The 16,318-nt window shown below is 49.6% G+C and overlaps 1 protein-coding gene across 25 annotated transcripts in view; it reads left to right on the forward strand.

Annotated features, from left to right (window-relative positions):
- Window positions 1–16,318, forward strand: part of HNRNPUL1 (heterogeneous nuclear ribonucleoprotein U like 1) — a 48,723-nt gene that overhangs the window by 30,964 nt on the left and 1,441 nt on the right. For 7 of the 25 annotated variants that reach the window (XM_015124012.3, XM_015124007.3, XM_077982961.1 and 4 more), the window contains 7 exons: window positions 1,628–1,894; window positions 3,719–3,841; window positions 3,939–4,067; window positions 11,241–11,409; window positions 12,698–12,982; window positions 13,998–14,287; window positions 16,050–16,241. In XM_015124012.3, the coding sequence (XP_014979498.3) occupies window positions 1,628–1,894; window positions 3,719–3,841; window positions 3,939–4,067; window positions 11,241–11,409; window positions 12,698–12,982; window positions 13,998–14,287; window positions 16,050–16,241 (1,455 nt within the window). Of the gene's footprint in view, window positions 1–1,627; window positions 1,895–3,718; window positions 3,842–3,938; window positions 4,068–11,240; window positions 11,410–12,697; window positions 12,983–13,997; window positions 14,288–16,019; window position 16,318 lie in introns of all 25 variants that reach the window. The other 18 variants (XM_015124009.3, XM_028839776.2, XM_015124008.3 and 15 more) reach the window with 8 other exon arrangements.

Here is a 16,318-nt window from a genome sequence, read left to right on the forward strand (position 1 = left end):
ATGGTGGCACATGCCTGTAATCCCAGCTACTTGGGAGGCTGAGGCAGGAGAATCACTTGAACCTGGGAGGTGGAGGTTGTGGTGAGCTGAGATTGTGCCATTGCACTCCAGCCTGGGCAATAAGAGCGAAACTCTGTCTCAACAAAAAGAGGGGAATCTTAATTACTAACTTTAGCAATTCAATAAGTAGTTGTTACAGAATAAATGAATGTGGTCCCTGCATGGCTCTTCAGCGGTTCCTGAATTACTTCCCCCTCATCTTTTATGCCTCAGCCAACCTGACGTTATGTTCTGTCACTGCTAGGCTTATATACAAGCAACTAAGAAATCTCCTCAGAAACTTGCTTCTAGGTAGGTCATCTTACTGAATTATGATAGAGTGTCCTTGTCTCATTCCCCACTGGTCCCTAAGCTCTGTCGGTCCCAGATTACGCAGACATACGTATCAGAAAGAGTATGAACTCAGGGAACATGTTGAACAAGCTGAACTCAGTTCAAAAAGGCCCTGCTATGGCTTTTCTTCCACTGTTATACTCATAGACTGCCCTTTTTGGGTTTCTTTTGTTTGTTTTTGTAGAGATGGGGTCTCTCTGTTACCCAGGCTGTACTTGAACTCCTGGCTTCAAGTGATCCTCCTGCCTTGGCCTCCCAAAGTGATGGGATTATAGGCGTGAGCCACTGCACCTGGCTCTTCATCAGTTTTCAGGACAGGACTGGATCACGTTTTCCTTCGTCTTCATCTCAGTCTAGGCACAAGACTCAAATACTTAAAGCTTCTTTTTTTTTTGAGATGGAGTCTCGCTGTGTCGCCCAGGCTGGAGTGCAGTGGTTGGATCTCAGCTCACTGCAAGCTCCACCTCCTGGGGTTTACGCCATTCTCCTGCATCAGCCTCCCGAGTATCTGGGACTACAGGCGCCCGCCACCTCACCCGGCTAGTTTTTTGTATTTTTTAGTAGAGACGGGGTTTCACCGTGTTAGTCAGGATAGTCTCAATCTCCTGACCTCGTGATTCACCTGTTTCGGCCTCCCAAAGTGCTGCGATTACAGGCTTGGGCCACCATGCCCGGCCAGAGCTTCATAAAATTACCTGCTTTAGGATGGGTACAGTGGCTCAAGCCTATAATTCCAACAGTTTGGTAGGCCAAGGTGGGAAGATCACTTGAGTCCAGGATTTCAAGACCAGCTTGGGCAACATAACAAGACCCCGTCTCTACAAAAAGCTTAAAAATTAGCCAGGTGTTGTGGAACATGCCTGTAGTCCCAGCTACTCAGGAGGCTGAGGTGGGAGGATTGCTTGAACCTGGAAGTTTGAGGTTGCAGTGAGCCCTAGCTAGCTATGCCACTGCACTCAGCCTGGGGGACAGGGTGAGACCCTGTCTCAAAAAAACTCTTGTTTACTCGCTTCATATCCACCAACTTTGGGGTCTTAGGCAAGGAGGACTTTGGGCTGGACATTCTCTGAGATGTTCACTGATGCTGCCCAGCTTACCTGTATGTTGGGGAAGGATACACTTCAATCTGGAAAGCTCTCCATATTCTACTCCCTGCATCTACTGTCTCCCACGTGTGACTCCCAGTGCCTACGGCAAGAGTTGGCAATCATATTCCTTTGGCTTTTTCTGCTAGGACTTTGAATGTGGAAATGACGTGGAACTGTCCTTTACCAAGAATGGAAAGTGGATGGGCATTGCCTTCCGAATCCAGAAAGAAGCCTTGGGGGGTCAGGCCCTCTATCCTCATGTCCTGGTGAAGAATTGCGCAGTGGAGTTCAACTTTGGACAGAGGGCAGAGCCCTACTGTTCTGTCCTCCCGGGGTTTACCTTCATCCAGCATCTTCCCCTTAGTGAGCGGATCCGGGGCACCGTTGGACCAAAGAGCAAAGCAGAATGTGAGGTGAGTGGGGCCAGAATGTATTGGTGGCCACCTTGCTCCAAGACAGAGGAGACACACACACACAGACTTACTGCGTGAGTAGCCTTGGGGCAAGAGGCCGCTTTGTCCAGCTCCTTAGGGTTGGACTCAGAGCTGAAAAACTGCTCTGAGTGTGAGGTGAGGGTTGTTGGTGTGATCTAAGTTGAAGTCAGAGAGGCTACCTAAATCTCAGAAAGATTCCCTCTTCTTCTTAAGCGAGGCCAGAATATGGGAAAAGGAAGGTTTTCTTACAGCAGAAAAGGACACTAGGCGCTTCTTGGGGAGTGCACTGTGCCACCAAGTGTTCTTTTTTTTTCTTTAGAGACAGGGTCTTGCTCTGTCACCCAGGCTGGAGTGCAGTGGTGCGATCACGGCTTACTGCAGCCTTGACCTCCCAGGCTCAAGTGATCCTCCCACCTCAGCTTCTCGAGTAGCTGGGACCACAGGTACATGCCACCATGCCCGGCTAACTTTTTTAGCCACTGAGCCTGGCCCACCGAGTGTTCTTGAAGGAGGTTGAGTAAGTTCCACCTCTCACCCAGAGCTATCATAAGAGATAAATGGCCTTTGGGATGATTTGATTCCAAGAGCTATACTAGTGTCTTTTTTCTTAAAACAATATTTTTCTTGTATGTGTAAGTTATTTATGCTTGTTCTAGAAAATGAAGAAGTAAAAAAATTTAAATTTTCATAATGCCATCATCTACAAAGAAGTTTACTTGCAGAGTTTTGGAGGCCATCCGTTCTTTTTAATGTGCTAAGTGCCTGTTTTATGCTCACAAACATTTATCATTGAGATTTCATGGTATAAGCATTATGATGCCCTGCCCTTTTCACTTCACATTATTTTGTGAGCTTTATCCCATCACATGAAAACCCCTCTTTGAACATCATTCTTTTTTTCTTCTTTAAAGATCCTTCAAGGAAATGAACGTCTTTCTTAATGGCCTTACAAACTACTCACCGTTCCCCTCTAGTCGGGCATTTAAGATGCATCTGCGTTTACCAAATTCTAAATGTACTGATTAGATGCAATTCATGTCCTAGTGTGTGCAGCTCTGTTCCTATTTCATACTTCAAGAAAGTTGTACCACTTCTACCCACTCCATGGGGCCAGTCCCAGTACGCAGCCCTGGGCTGTTGGCGGGGAGGGGTCACGTAATCCTGTAAATGGGCTGGGTTTGGTGGCAAACGCCTATAATTCCAGCACTTTGGGAGGCCAAGGAGGGAGGAGGATCCCTTGAGTATAGGAGTTTGAGACCAGTCTGGGCAATATAGGGAGACCCTCATTTCTACCAAAAAAAAAGAGAGAAAAAGATTAGCTGGGTGTGATGGTTTGTGCCTGTAGTTCTAGCTACTCTGGAGGCTGATGTAGAAGGATTGCTTGAGCCTGGGAGTTCAAGGCTGCAGTGAGCTGTGATTGGGCCATTACACGCCAGCCTGGGCAGTAGAGTGAGACCCTGTCTCAAAAAAACAAAATCCTATAAATGTTAATGATGACAGCACTTGGTTTTTTGTTTTTGTTTTTGTTTTTCCCCAAAGTCCTGGGATTATAGGCGTGAGCCACCGTGCCTGGCCAGCACTTGACTTAATGCTCACCCTGTCCCAGGCACTGTGCTCAGAGTCTCACAAGCCCGATCTTTTCGAATCCCAAAACCAGTACTGTGAGGTAGATGCTATTATTGCTTCCACTTTGCAGAGGCAGCCACAGCTCAGAGGTCCAGAGTCACACTCAAAACAGTCACCAACAAGGTGAGTGGTGCCACACCACCACGCCGCAACACCTTCTCTGTCTTGATCTTGTAGATTCTGATGATGGTGGGCCTGCCTGCTGCTGGCAAGACCACATGGGCCATCAAACACGCAGCCTCCAACCCTTCCAAGAAGTACAACATCCTGGGTACCAATGCCATCATGGATAAGATGCGGGTAAGGACAGCCACTGGACTCTCCTTACTTACCTCCCACCTACTGAGTGCTGCCGTGCAACTAAAACCACTCACCCCTCACCAATTCCTGCCTGCAGGTGATGGGCCTACGCCGGCAGCGGAACTATGCTGGCCGCTGGGACGTCCTGATCCAGCAGGCCACCCAGTGCCTCAACCGCCTCATCCAGATTGCTGCCCGCAAGAAACGCAACTATATCCTAGATCAGGTACTTAATGATAACCATTGTGTCCTCAGGAAAAGGGAGGGGACCCCTTGCATGCCTGGGAATCTCCCTCGGGTCCCTTTCTTTTTTCCCCATAATGATGATGGACTGCTGTGCTAGTCGGGGGGTCAGACCTTGTCATACATGATGACATGGTCCTGCACACAGCTGAGCCCAGACTAGGATCATGATCTAGGCCTACTTACTACTCAGACTCATCAGCAGCCCCAAAGAACATCACGTAAATACTGTTTAGCAAAATGGAAGGAGTATGGATTTCCGAGCCTGACAGACTGGGGCTTAAATCCCAGCTTGGCTACTACCTAGCTCTGTGCCTTTGGGCAGCTGACTTTATCCTCTGAATCTCCATCTCTTGGTTTATAAAACAGGGATCTCAATAGCATCTGTACACCTAACACAGGACCTGGCACTTAGTAGCTGGTGATTATTGTTAAATACTCTACAGAATAGGTAGAGTAGCTTTCATGCCAACAGCAGTGCTGTAAGGTAAATGCTATTATTGCTTCCATCATATTCTCTTCACAAATACGCATGACTGGCAGGTACATACCTAAGTCATATTTTCTACCTACATTTCAGTTAATGGTGGAGTTCTTAACATCAGGGACCTTGGAAGCTTTGCAATTGAACATAAATATTGTACGCAGGTGCAGGTGTATCCTTTTTACAAAAAAGAAGAAAAAAAAAACCTTAGACAATGTTTTTGTCCCTATCTTTCAGCATTCTCAAAAGGATGAGTGACCCAAAACTCATTAGAGATTCCTGTCTCAGAGTAATGAGTTCGACATGGTTATTTCCTATTCAACGTCATACTTAACATTTGTCCTGAAGGCTTTCACAAGTAACAAAGGGTGTTTCCTTATTTTCTGTATTTGGGGATCTGTGAATGAGCCTCTGTTCCCTTTAGCCTTGCATTTGTGCTTTCTTAAGAACCTATGAGTGAGTAAATATGTAAACTAAGTCACATCCTGCCCTTGTAGCCTTCCTGAAGTGCCTTCCATACGTGTAGGCCTAGGTGCTTGGTGACCATAAGTTTTTTTTTTTTTTTTTTTTTTGAGACGGAGTCTTGCTCTGTCACCCAGGCTGGAGTGCAGTGGCCGGATCTCAGCTCACTGCAAGCTCCGCCTCCCGGGTTTACGCCGTTCTCCTGCCTCAGCCTCCCGAGTAGCTGGGACTGCAGGCGCCCGCCACCTCGCCCGGCTAGTTTTTTTGTATTTTTTAGTAGAGACGGGGTTTCACCGTGTTAGCCGGGATCGTCTCTCGATCTCCTGGCCTCGTGATCCGCCCGTCTCGGCCTCCCAAAGTGCTGGGATTACAGGCTTGAGCCACCGCGCCCGGCCTGGTGACCATAAGTTTAAAGGGCTCCTGATAAGAGTGGAGGTGGTGACAGTGTTTGGCTTTGTCAGAATTGTAGTGGGCTTGTTAGAAGGAAATCACCAGGGACCAAGTTGCCTTCACATAGGAATGAGGATCCTGCACAAAACAGTTGAGCACAGGATAGTCTAAAAGCCATCCATGGTTATCCCCCCAGCTCGGCCCCATCAGTATTGTATACAATCAGTGTTCTCTCCGCTTTGAAGATTTGTCTTTTAAACCCTTGGCCTCGCTTTGCCTGATCCTCCTTGTCAGGGCATTTTAGAATTTTAGTCTGAATTGACCCCATTTGGACTCATTGTCGTGAAAGGGAGAGCAGTAATACCATTTTAATACTCTGAGGATACATACCTCTTTTGGATACCCCAGCCAGTATTCCTGCCTGTCTTTTTCTTGGTTTGCTGGTTAAATCAGCTATGAAACCCATTTCAAATACGTGGCCCAGGGTAGAATGATTATAGTCTAGAGTGGATCGTCTAACATCTCTGTCCAGGATGCTGAAGTGGGTTTTCTCTGGAAGCCAGGCCCATGACAGCTTTGCACTCTGAAGACCTACTGTCAGCCTTCTTGGCTGCTGCCGGCTTGTTCAGGGACAGGGTCTAGGGCTGTACCGGGTATGCCTGTGGTCTTTGGGGCTACCAGCCTCCTGCTTAAGGGACATGTGGGTCAGGCCAAGTGATCTGGGCCAACAGTGAGACAGAGAACCTAAACTCTGAAGGCTGGGGAGGAGAGTTCTCTGGTTAACCACAGATTGGAGGATTGACTCGGGGCCTGAAGCCATAGGCTACTCAGGCTGAGGGAGGGAGTATAAAGCCAGTGGTTTCACCTGTTTTGGCTTAAACCCGAAAAGTGGGTTCCAGAAAACTCTGGGTATGAGAAAGAGGGAGAGGGAAGTTGTGTGTTTGTGTATAGAAGGTTCAGAGCAGGCCCCTGGCCAATCCTGGCACTTCCATTCCACTAGCTTTGGCAGTGACAGGTAAGTTGATGATGCATAGCTGTCTCCTGGGCTAGGTGGAATTTCCAAAGGGGAAACCCATACTACAGGCAAAGTCCCTGCAGTTCCTGGATCTCAGCCCAGAACCATCTTTTGCCTCCACTAGTTTTTCCTGAGTGGTCAGACCTCCCCACATTTGGCTCTTCCAGCCTCATGTTATGTAGGTTGGCCTCAGAAATGCTCATCCTTGAGAGGGAAGGAGAGGTTGTCCGCAGAAACCAGGTGGGCCCCGTGTAAGCCAGGATTCTGCGTTTGTCTGGCCAGGACTCTAACGCCTACCCTGGGATGTATGTTATTGGGCACAAACTCTCAGGTATATGGGGGCTTTGACCTACATTCTATGATAACCTGAGTAGCCTCTTCAGGTCATGTGGGCATCACAGCTGTGGAACATCAGAGGAGAAAAAAGAGGTGGACCAGAGAGGAAACTGAGGCCTCTACAGAGGACTGTAGGACTGCTAAGTCACACACTCAGTATGCTGATAGATCACAGCCCTGCTGACTTCCCAAACAGCCATAGTCTAGAATGGTTGGGGCCATGGTGGGAATTTGGGGAAGCTTTCTGGAGGTGGAATGTCTGGGTCAGGGCACAGAGGATGATTAAAAGAGTTGGGGCTTTGTTCTGAGGAGAGTGGGGAGTCATGGTTAGGTTTTCATCCGGAGGAATATGGATAAATTTGCCTGGCTAGTAAAAGGCTGCAGAGGAGAGAGAAAGGGGGAAGGCCACATTACTTCAGGTGGCTCTTTGGGGTCCTCTGTTGGAGGTGGGAAGCCTCTGGAATGAGATGCTTTCTGGCCTTGTCCCAGAGGGCCTCAAAATGGAGTACAGAACAGGAACTGACTGGCCTGCTGTGAGGCAAACAAGTTGCCCTTCTGGAGGCTTCTGGGGAGCCTCCGCAGGGCCATGTTGCCCAAACCCACCCCAGAGTAGGGCACTGTTGCCTAGGAGTTCCATTAGAGGGCTCTAGCAGCCCAGAGCCAGGCCAGGCATCAGTTAGAATCAGGGCCGGATGGGTTGACATCACAGTCAGAACATGTCATTCTAGTCCTCATTTGCATCCTGGTCAGCAGGTGCCATACTTTTGCCTGAAACAGAAACCCAGGGCTAGAACAGTATCCCACAGTAACCTGCGTCTTATTTGCAGGCCTTGGAAAAGGGATGTTTCTTTCCTTCACCCCTGACCAATCATCCCTAGAGCCTGAAGCCCATTCTATTTTTCATACTCTAGCCAGTTCTTTTCCTATAAATGTGGTTCTTTTGACTGGAATTCACCTCACTCGAGTCCAAAGCAAATCTTTACTCATCATGGCCTTCACTTTGCTCCTCAGATCTAGCTAGGTTTCTCCTGCTGCCAGTATGACCCTGGTGAGCTGTGACAAGTGAGAGTAGACAGGGACAGTGGGGCTTGAGAGAGCCTGGGCTGTTACGTCATCACTCGTACCTGCTGTGTTCCCTCCTCTCTCCCTCAGACTGTTACACACCAAAACTCCCCATATAGTTTCTCTGAGAAACCTGTTGTCCCTTAGTCTGTGTCACAGGGGCCAGGGAACACAGCCAGCCACATTTTCTCTCAGAATCAACATCTTCAAGCAGGGTGGGACTGGGAGAAGCAGGAGCTAGGCAGAGGGAACGAAAGCAACTGGAAAAGCTGACCTAGCTGTTGTGCTGGTCTCATAGCAACAGCCGCCAGCAGCCCCCAGCGACCACAGAAGTGCTGGGCTGGTCCAGGGGCTGTGACCTCACTGTGTTTGCTGTGGCAACAGCCACCAGCAGCTAATTCCCTTTCCTCCAGGAAAGCCAAGTATTTGCATTTCTGCTGGTGTGGTTTAGATACTCTTCTTCCCTTCCCTAAGCCAAGGAGTAAGTGGAGGGAGGCGCAGTCTTAAAAATCATTGCTGAGGATTCTCAGCATCTCAATTCCGAAGTGCCTGAGAAGCCATCTCTCAGAGTCTGCCCACTTCCAAGGACAAAGGCCAGCTATTTATGAGTCCAATCTGCTCCGCCTCCATTCCTCCCATCCCATGAAGCTGCAGGGACTAGCCGTCTTGGCAGAATTGCTTCTCTTCTCTGTCTCCTCATCAGTGCATTGACAGGGCGGTTGTACCACATGGAAGACCTCAGGACGTGTCACTCCATGCCCTGGCAGTTCAGAGGAATCAAAGTAGGATCACTTAGGAGCAAACAAAACAAAACAAAACAAAACAAAAGGCAGAATGGTCTGGGGTCATATTCACCCTGGCACCTACCTATGGTGGGCTTTTGTGTCAGAAGAAAATTATATTTAGCTGAGGAAGCCAAACTCTTTCTTCCTGTGACCAGATGCCACGTTCTGCTTTGCTTTTAGGAATGGAGTCAAAGAAGAGTAGCGGGGAAGGGGGACTTAACTTTTCCTCTGTAACATGATGTTCCTTTTCAAACCATTTGTGGCCCAAGGGCTCTTTGTGGGCCAGTGTCCAAGACCCCAAGAACAAGTATGTGTGTGCCTGTCACCCACATGACTGCCCACAGCCTCCTTCATGGGGGTAGGGACACTTTGCCTGGGGGACAGGGAAGAACATTTTTTCCTGGCGCATGGTTCAGGGCCAGAGGATCTGGTTAGTTTAAGCAGCTGCACCCGTGGCCCAGAACTTCCAACAGATCTGTGCTGGAGTCCCTGGCCCCTGGCTAATCCACATCTAGCACCCTGTTCCTATGTCTTAGAAGAGGATCTCTTGTAACCTTGTTTTTTCCTCAAGCTTCAATTTTCCTTGGTACTTTCCACTGAGAAGCCTCTCCTGGATAGTCAGTCCTATAGGCCTTATTTTCAGATCCACTCTGGGTGTTGACTTGTTTCACTGCCCACCCCCCTTGGCACTTGCCAGAGATTTTTACATCTGCAAATCCTCTCCAGAGCCAGGACGAGGGTGATGATCCTTGTCTTTCAGACGAGGAAATTTGAGACTCAGGCTACTTGAGGCCTTGTCTGGAGTCTCACAAATAGTAAAGGGCACAGCGGGGATTTCAAGCCCAAGTTTCTTCCCCAAAGCCTGCGTTCTTTCCACCCTGTCTCACTGTCCCTGTCTTTCTGCTTGGGAGATCACTATAAGCGTAACCTTTTCTTTGGTCTGAGTTGCTTCAAGTCAACATGACAGTATAAATATCTACCCAGTGATGACTACATCAGTGGCAGCTCACAGTTGTGGAGTGTTGGCTGTGAGCCAGGGCCTGGGCTTAGATGAGGTCTTTTACTCACATGGACTCATTCAGTCTTCACAGCAACCATAAGACATCCATGCCGTTTTCCCTTTTCAGAGCTTGATTTTACAGAGGCTGAGGCTGGGCCATCCCAGTGCACTGCCTTCCTCCCCATCAAGGTGTCTCCCGCCCTGGAGGCCACCTGTGTCCCCCTACTTGGGTAGTTTCTTGCACTTTGTCAGTTGCTTTATGGACATTCTCTTACTCAGTTCTTGCCAGCCCAGGAAGGGAGGCTTTTCAACACCGTATTACAGATGAGGCAACCGTAAGGACTGGCCAAGGTGCGTTAGTAGCCACACCAGGACTTGACCCTAGACTCTTTGCACCCAACTAGGCCGTATCTTCAGAATACATTTCTTTTGTTGTTCATTTGTACGTGCCCCTTTACAGACTGTTTTCCCCATCTGTAGCTTCTTTCTTGGGTGTCTGTTAGAGCCACTAAAAAATTGTCTAAATGCAGTTAAAAACTCCTTACTCCGTTTCTGCTGAGTTCCCGAGTTTCCATAGGGAGGGTACCTGTATAGATGCCTGGGTCTCACTTCTAGAGGTTCAGGCTCAGGAAGTCTCAAATGAAGTTTGGGCTGCTCACTTTTTAAGTAGTGTCCACATGATTCAAGTATACAGGCTGAGTCTATGGAACCCTGAGTCCAACAGAGGTAGACCCCATTCCCAAAGGGCCCAACATGAAGGAGGTATTCAGTAAATGGAAGCTGATGTTGTTACTGCTCTCAACCACATATGTGCTAGAGCACCGCTCTGCCAGCACCAGCCCAGGACACACCTGCCATCACTTAGAGGAAGAGAAGGAAACATTAGGAGCAAAACTGCACTTGTGAGAAGCAGAGACTCCTGACCTGTCGAGCTTGCTGGTTAGAAGCTTGTGGGTGAGGCTGATGTTTCAGAGAAGGACTGAGGGAATAAAAGTACCAATGTTAACGAGAACAAATGTCCAAAGGAGCTGGTTAATTAGCAGCATAGCTAATCTATAGGTATTATACAGCCATTAAAAAAGAATACTGCACAGAAAAGCTTTAGAGAAAGTTTCATGTTACATGAAAAAGAGCCTTAGGAGGATGTGCATAATACAATTCTTTTTGTGTAAAATCACACAGATACTTCTAAAAGCGCACAGAAGAAATTCATTCTTCATTCTGTCTGGGAAGTAGGGCTGGCACTAAGGGAATGCAGGGGTTTTTCCTCTAAACTTTATGCCTTATACTGTGAATTTTTTACCAAGAGTATGTATTAACTTTTAGAATAGGGGAAAGAAATTGTAAGGCCCAGTACCAAGAACAAATAGGATTAAAAAGCAAAGTCCCAACCATTAGGAGTCCTTTGCCCTGTGCCTGTCTGCAGCCACTTACCTAAGTCAATTCATTTGCTGAGGGTGACTCAGGAATCTTCAAAGTAAAGAAGAGCTGTTTCCTGAGTTTCTCTGCTTACAAGGAGCACTAATATCCTTTTCTCAGTCCCTGGCCTACATAATACCCCTCAGAGGAAAAAACCAACTCTTAATGTACCATCTCTTGCCTCTTCTGTTACCTTACCTTAGACAAATGTTTATGGGTCAGCCCAGAGACGAAAAATGAGACCATTTGAAGGCTTCCAGCGCAAAGCCATTGTGATTTGTCCCACTGACGAGGACCTGAAAGACCGAACAATAAAGCGAACCGACGAGGAAGGGAAGGATGTCCCAGATCATGCGGTCTTAGAAATGAAAGGTAGGAAATGAGTGCTTCCCAGAGGAACATCACTGCAGGGTCCTGGAGAGAAGAAGCTCTTTACTCAGTTTGCCCTTCCCTGGCTCCCTAATGATTTCTTTTTTGATCTTATTCTTTCTTTGCTTCTACTTTGTCCCTTCCTTGTCTACCACAGCTGTGAATGGAAAAGCTACCCATTTCTCTTGTGTGGGGGTTTTGTTTTGTTTGGTTTGGTTTGGTTTTTTTTTTTTGAGACGGAGTCTTGCTCTGTCGCCCAGACTGGAGTGCAGTGGCGCGATCTCGGCTCACTGCAACCTCCACCTCCTGGGTTCACGCCATTCTCCTGCCTCAGCCTCCCAAGTAGCTGGGACTACAGGCTCCTGCCACCTCGCCCGGCTAATTTTTTGTATTGATGGGACGGGGTTTCACCATGTTAGCCAGGATGGTCTCGATCTCCTGACCTCATGATCCGCCCACCTCGGCCTCCCAAAGTGCTGGGATTACAGGCTTGAGCCACCGCGCCCGGCCTTGTGTCGGGGTTTTCAGGTGGGATGGGACTGGGGGCAGCATGAGGGAAAGGATGTATGCGAGCTAAAGCTGAAAGTCCTGCATGCTCACCGTGCCTCTGGCCCCAGATGGGCTGACTGTGGGCAAGCCTCAGTTTGTTTCTCAGTAAAAATAGGGATGGTGATGCCATCCATCTGACCCATTCCCTGGGGTGAGGCCTGAGGGAGCTGAGCACTGTGGCTAGGTGGGTCTTAGCCACCTCTTCAGAAAAGGGAGGAGTCTTTGTTAGCCCCTGACAGCAGGCTGAGGAGTTGGGGCTTTTTCTACCTCTTTCTCTCTCTCTTTTCTCTCTCTCTCTCTTTTTTTTTTTTGGAGATGGAGTCTTGCCCTGTCACCTAGCCTGGAGTGTAGTGGTACGATCTTGGCTCACTGCAATCTCCGCCTCCGGAGTTCAACCAATTCTCCTGCCTCAGCCTCCCGAGTAGCTGGGACTACAGGTGCCCGCCACCATGCCTGGCTAATTTTTGTATTTGTTTAGTAGAGACAGGGTTTTGCCCTGTTGGCCAGGCTGGTCTCGAACTCCTCACCTCAGGTGATCCACCCGCCTCGGCCTCCCAAAGTGCTGGGATTACAGGCGTGAGCCACCGCGCCGGCCCTTCTGTCTGCCTCTTTCTTATTCACTACTCCAGTTTTCTTCACCTTCTCCCTTCTGGAAGGCCATTCTTCTGGGTGGAGGGGACCAGACTTCAGAAGGTACTGACCTCTTCTTCTTGTTCCCTCTGGGGCTCTCCCTTCCTCCTAGCCAACTTCACGTTGCCAGATGTTGGGGACTTCCTGGATGAGGTTCTATTCATTGAGCTGCAGCGGGAGGAAGCAGACAAGCTCGTGAGGCAGTACAACGAGGAAGGCCGCAAGGCTGGGCCACCCCCTGAAAAGCGCTTTGACAACCGAGGTGGTGGTGGCTTCCGGGGCCGCGGGGGTGGCGGTGGCTTCCAGCGCTATGACAACCGAGGACCCCCTGGAGGCAACCGTGGCGGCTTCCAGAACCGAGGGGGAGGCAGCGGTGGAGGAGGCAACTACCGAGGAGGTGAGACATCTCACACACAGCACTCTCCACTTTCTGTTCCCAGGTTGGGGCTGGGCTTCGACTGCTTATTGAATCAGCAACTGAAGTTTTCTGAGTTCCAGCTGTGAGTTAAACTCTGGTAGAAAACTGAAACAAGTCAGACACGGAGACCTCAGAAATGCTCCCACTGTCCCACTCCCCGGACATTGCTTATGAAGCCCTTTGCCCATTTGTGTATCACAGTGCACATTCTGTCACGTTGCTGTCATTTTTGTGAACCTTCCCCCATCTGACCATGAGCTCCTTGGAAATAGGGTCTAGATCAAAATCTATTAGAAATGGGGGCTACATCTTTGGCCAAGTCTGAAAAGGACTAGATGTGACTCGTTCATGGATGTCCCCAGTGCTTAGCTTCCTCTCTTTTTTTCTTTTTTTTGAGACGGAGTTTTGCTCTTGTTGCCCAGGCTGGAGTGCAATGGCGTGATCTCGGCTCAGTGCAACCTCTGCTTCCCGGGTTCAAGCAATTCTCCCACCTCAGCCTCCCGAGTAACTGGGATTATCGACAAGCACCGCCATGCCCGGCTACTTTTGTATTTTTAGTAGAGATGGAGTTTCTCCGTGTTGGTCAGGCTGGTCTTGAACTCCTGACCTCAGGTGATCCACCCGTCTCAGCCTCCCAGAGTGCTGGGATTACAGGCCTGAGCCACTGCGCCCTGCCAGCTTCATCTCCTTGAGCATCTCCTTCCTGCATATTCAACAGCTATTGAGATGCTGGGATACAGAAACCCAAGACTGCCCTGGTCCCTGCCTCACCAATCCCGCAGTCCAGTGGATGAGACAAACCTGTCTTAAGGGCTGGGACGGGAGTATGCCCGGGGGTCTAGAGAATCCCAGAGGACATGCTTTGTTTGTTCACCTTGAGTTCTTGGCTCTGCGCCTGGCCATGCCAGCTCATAGTAGTCACCAAGACAGCCCAGTTCCCTGGGGTTGCAATTTGGGAATGATGGCGCCTTTCATCTGGATTTCTCCAATGCAGGTTTCAACCGCAGCGGAGGTGGTGGCTATAGCCAGAACCGCTGGGGTAACAACAACCGGGATAACAACAACTCCAACAACAGAGGCAGCTACAACCGGGCTCCCCAGCAACAACCGCCACCACAGCAGCCTCCGCCACCACAGCCGCCACCCCAGCAGCCACCACCACCACCCAGCTACAGCCCTGCTCGGAACCCCCCAGGGGCCAGCACCTACAACAAGAACAGCAACATCCCTGGCTCAAGCGCCAATACCAGCACCCCCACCGTCAGCAGCTACAGCCCTCCACAGGTGAGAGAACGGGTGTATGTTTGTATGTAGGAATCACATGTGTGCTCTTGAACCTGAGCAAGTTAAGTGGAGGCGGATCTGGGGAAATCAACACATGCCTCAGCTACTGGTCTTCAGTCTTACCTCTAGCCTGCCCTTCTTTCTCCCTGGCCGTGATCTTGACTCAGATGGACGCTACACATTCCCAGATCCCCTCCAAACCCAGGAGTAAATGGAGACCTTCCCAGAACCTGTTCTTCTCCCACCACCACCCTCAAGGGGATGGGTTATAAGCACTGATCCCTCCAGCAAGTACATTATTCTTGGCTGTGTCAGTAACCTCACTGAATCCCCAAGAAAGCACTTGACTGGAGTCACCCTTGCCCAGGCTGGCTGACCTCTTTGTCTTTTGGACATAATAACCAGGGCTCTAAGGTTGCTGAGGACTTGCCCTCTGCACAGAGAGCTTCAGTCCTGAGCAGCTCCAGGTTCAGTTCCCGTTCTTGGAAAGCCAGTGCCCTGGCTCTGGTATGCACAGCCTCCTGTAAACCAGAAAGGTCTTCAGTTATTTCACAGCCATTTCCTGAGCACTTTCCTCATGCCAGGCCTGGAATCAGCTGCCCGGAGACCAATGGATGGTTCCCAGGCCCAGTCTAACTAGAATATTCTAACTAGAATATTTCCTAGAACAAGTTGGGTGGGCACAGATCCAAACCCCAGCCTCACAACATCCTGTTTCTGTGAGCTTAGACATATAGCTTCCCGTCTCTGGGCCTCGTTTTCCTCATAAAGGTGTTAGTAAAACTCACTTCCGGCCGGGCGCGGTGGCTCATGCCTGTAATCCCAGCACTTTGGGAGGCCGAGACGGGCGGATCACGAGGTCAGGAGATGGAGACCATCCTGGCTAACACGGTGAAACCCCGTCTCTACTAAAAAATACAAAAAAAAAAACTAGCCGGGCAAGGTGGCGGGCGCCTGTAGTCCCAGCTACTTGGGAGGCTGAGGCAGGAGAATGGCGTGAACCCGGGAGGCGGAGCTTGCAGTGAGCTGAGATCCGGCCACTGCACTCCAGCCTGGGCAACAGAGCGAGACTCCGTCTCAAAAAAAAAAAAAAAAAAAAAAACAACTCACTTCCAAGGTTTGTTGTGAGGAATGGGTGGCACTCTAGCTTTGGGACTAGGCAAACCTGGGGTCAGGTCCTTTTTGCTGTGTGACCTTCGCCCAGAAATTTCATCATCTTGAGCCTCAGTTTCTTTCTCTTTAAAACAGGGCTAGTGGGATCTACCCCCAGATTCTATATGGAGATCAAACGACTTAATGATCCAACCTGTACTTGGGAAGCACTTAGTAAATTGCCATTACTATTTCTCAGCAGATCTTCCAGTAACAACTACCGCCACCTGTTGAGTGCCCAGTGGTTTATACACACAAGCTTATTGGATACTCAGGGCAAGCTGAAGGGGTTGTTCTTGTTCTATTGTGATTCTCATTTTATAAAAAAGAAAACTGGGATTTCAAGAAGTGCCGTGTACCTTGCTCCCTGGGGGTCTCAGAGCTGGGGTTAGAGTCCAGATCACAGCCCTGGGGCTTGCCCTTCATCCTGCCCTGCCGTGGCATGGAGCTGACTCTCCTCCTTCTCAGCCCCACAAACAATGTCCACCAGGCAAGGGAAGGGCCCCTGTGGGCCAACCACTTACAAAGGCCCTTTTTCCATCCCAGCATTTCACATCTGCAGATTTCCTCTATTTCACAGAGCTTTGGCTTTTTTCCCTCCACTTTCCAGCCGAGTTACAGCCAGCCACCCTACAACCAGGGAGGTTACAGCCAGGGCTACACAGCCCCACCGCCTCCACCTCCTCCACCACCTGCCTACAACTATGGGAGCTACGGCGGTTACAACCCAGCTCCCTATACCCCACCGCCACCCCCCACTGCACAGACCTACCCTCAGCCCAGCTATAACCAGTATCAGCAGGTAGGTGCCAGACCGGGGGCCAACTGGATGGAGAGGCTTCCATGGGCCCCTCCTGGGTGTGTATTCCCAGACTCAAG

This window comes from Macaca mulatta, chromosome 19, assembly GCF_049350105.2.
Source record: "Macaca mulatta isolate MMU2019108-1 chromosome 19, T2T-MMU8v2.0, whole genome shotgun sequence".
In the NCBI taxonomy this organism is placed as follows: domain Eukaryota; kingdom Metazoa; phylum Chordata; class Mammalia; order Primates; family Cercopithecidae; genus Macaca; species Macaca mulatta.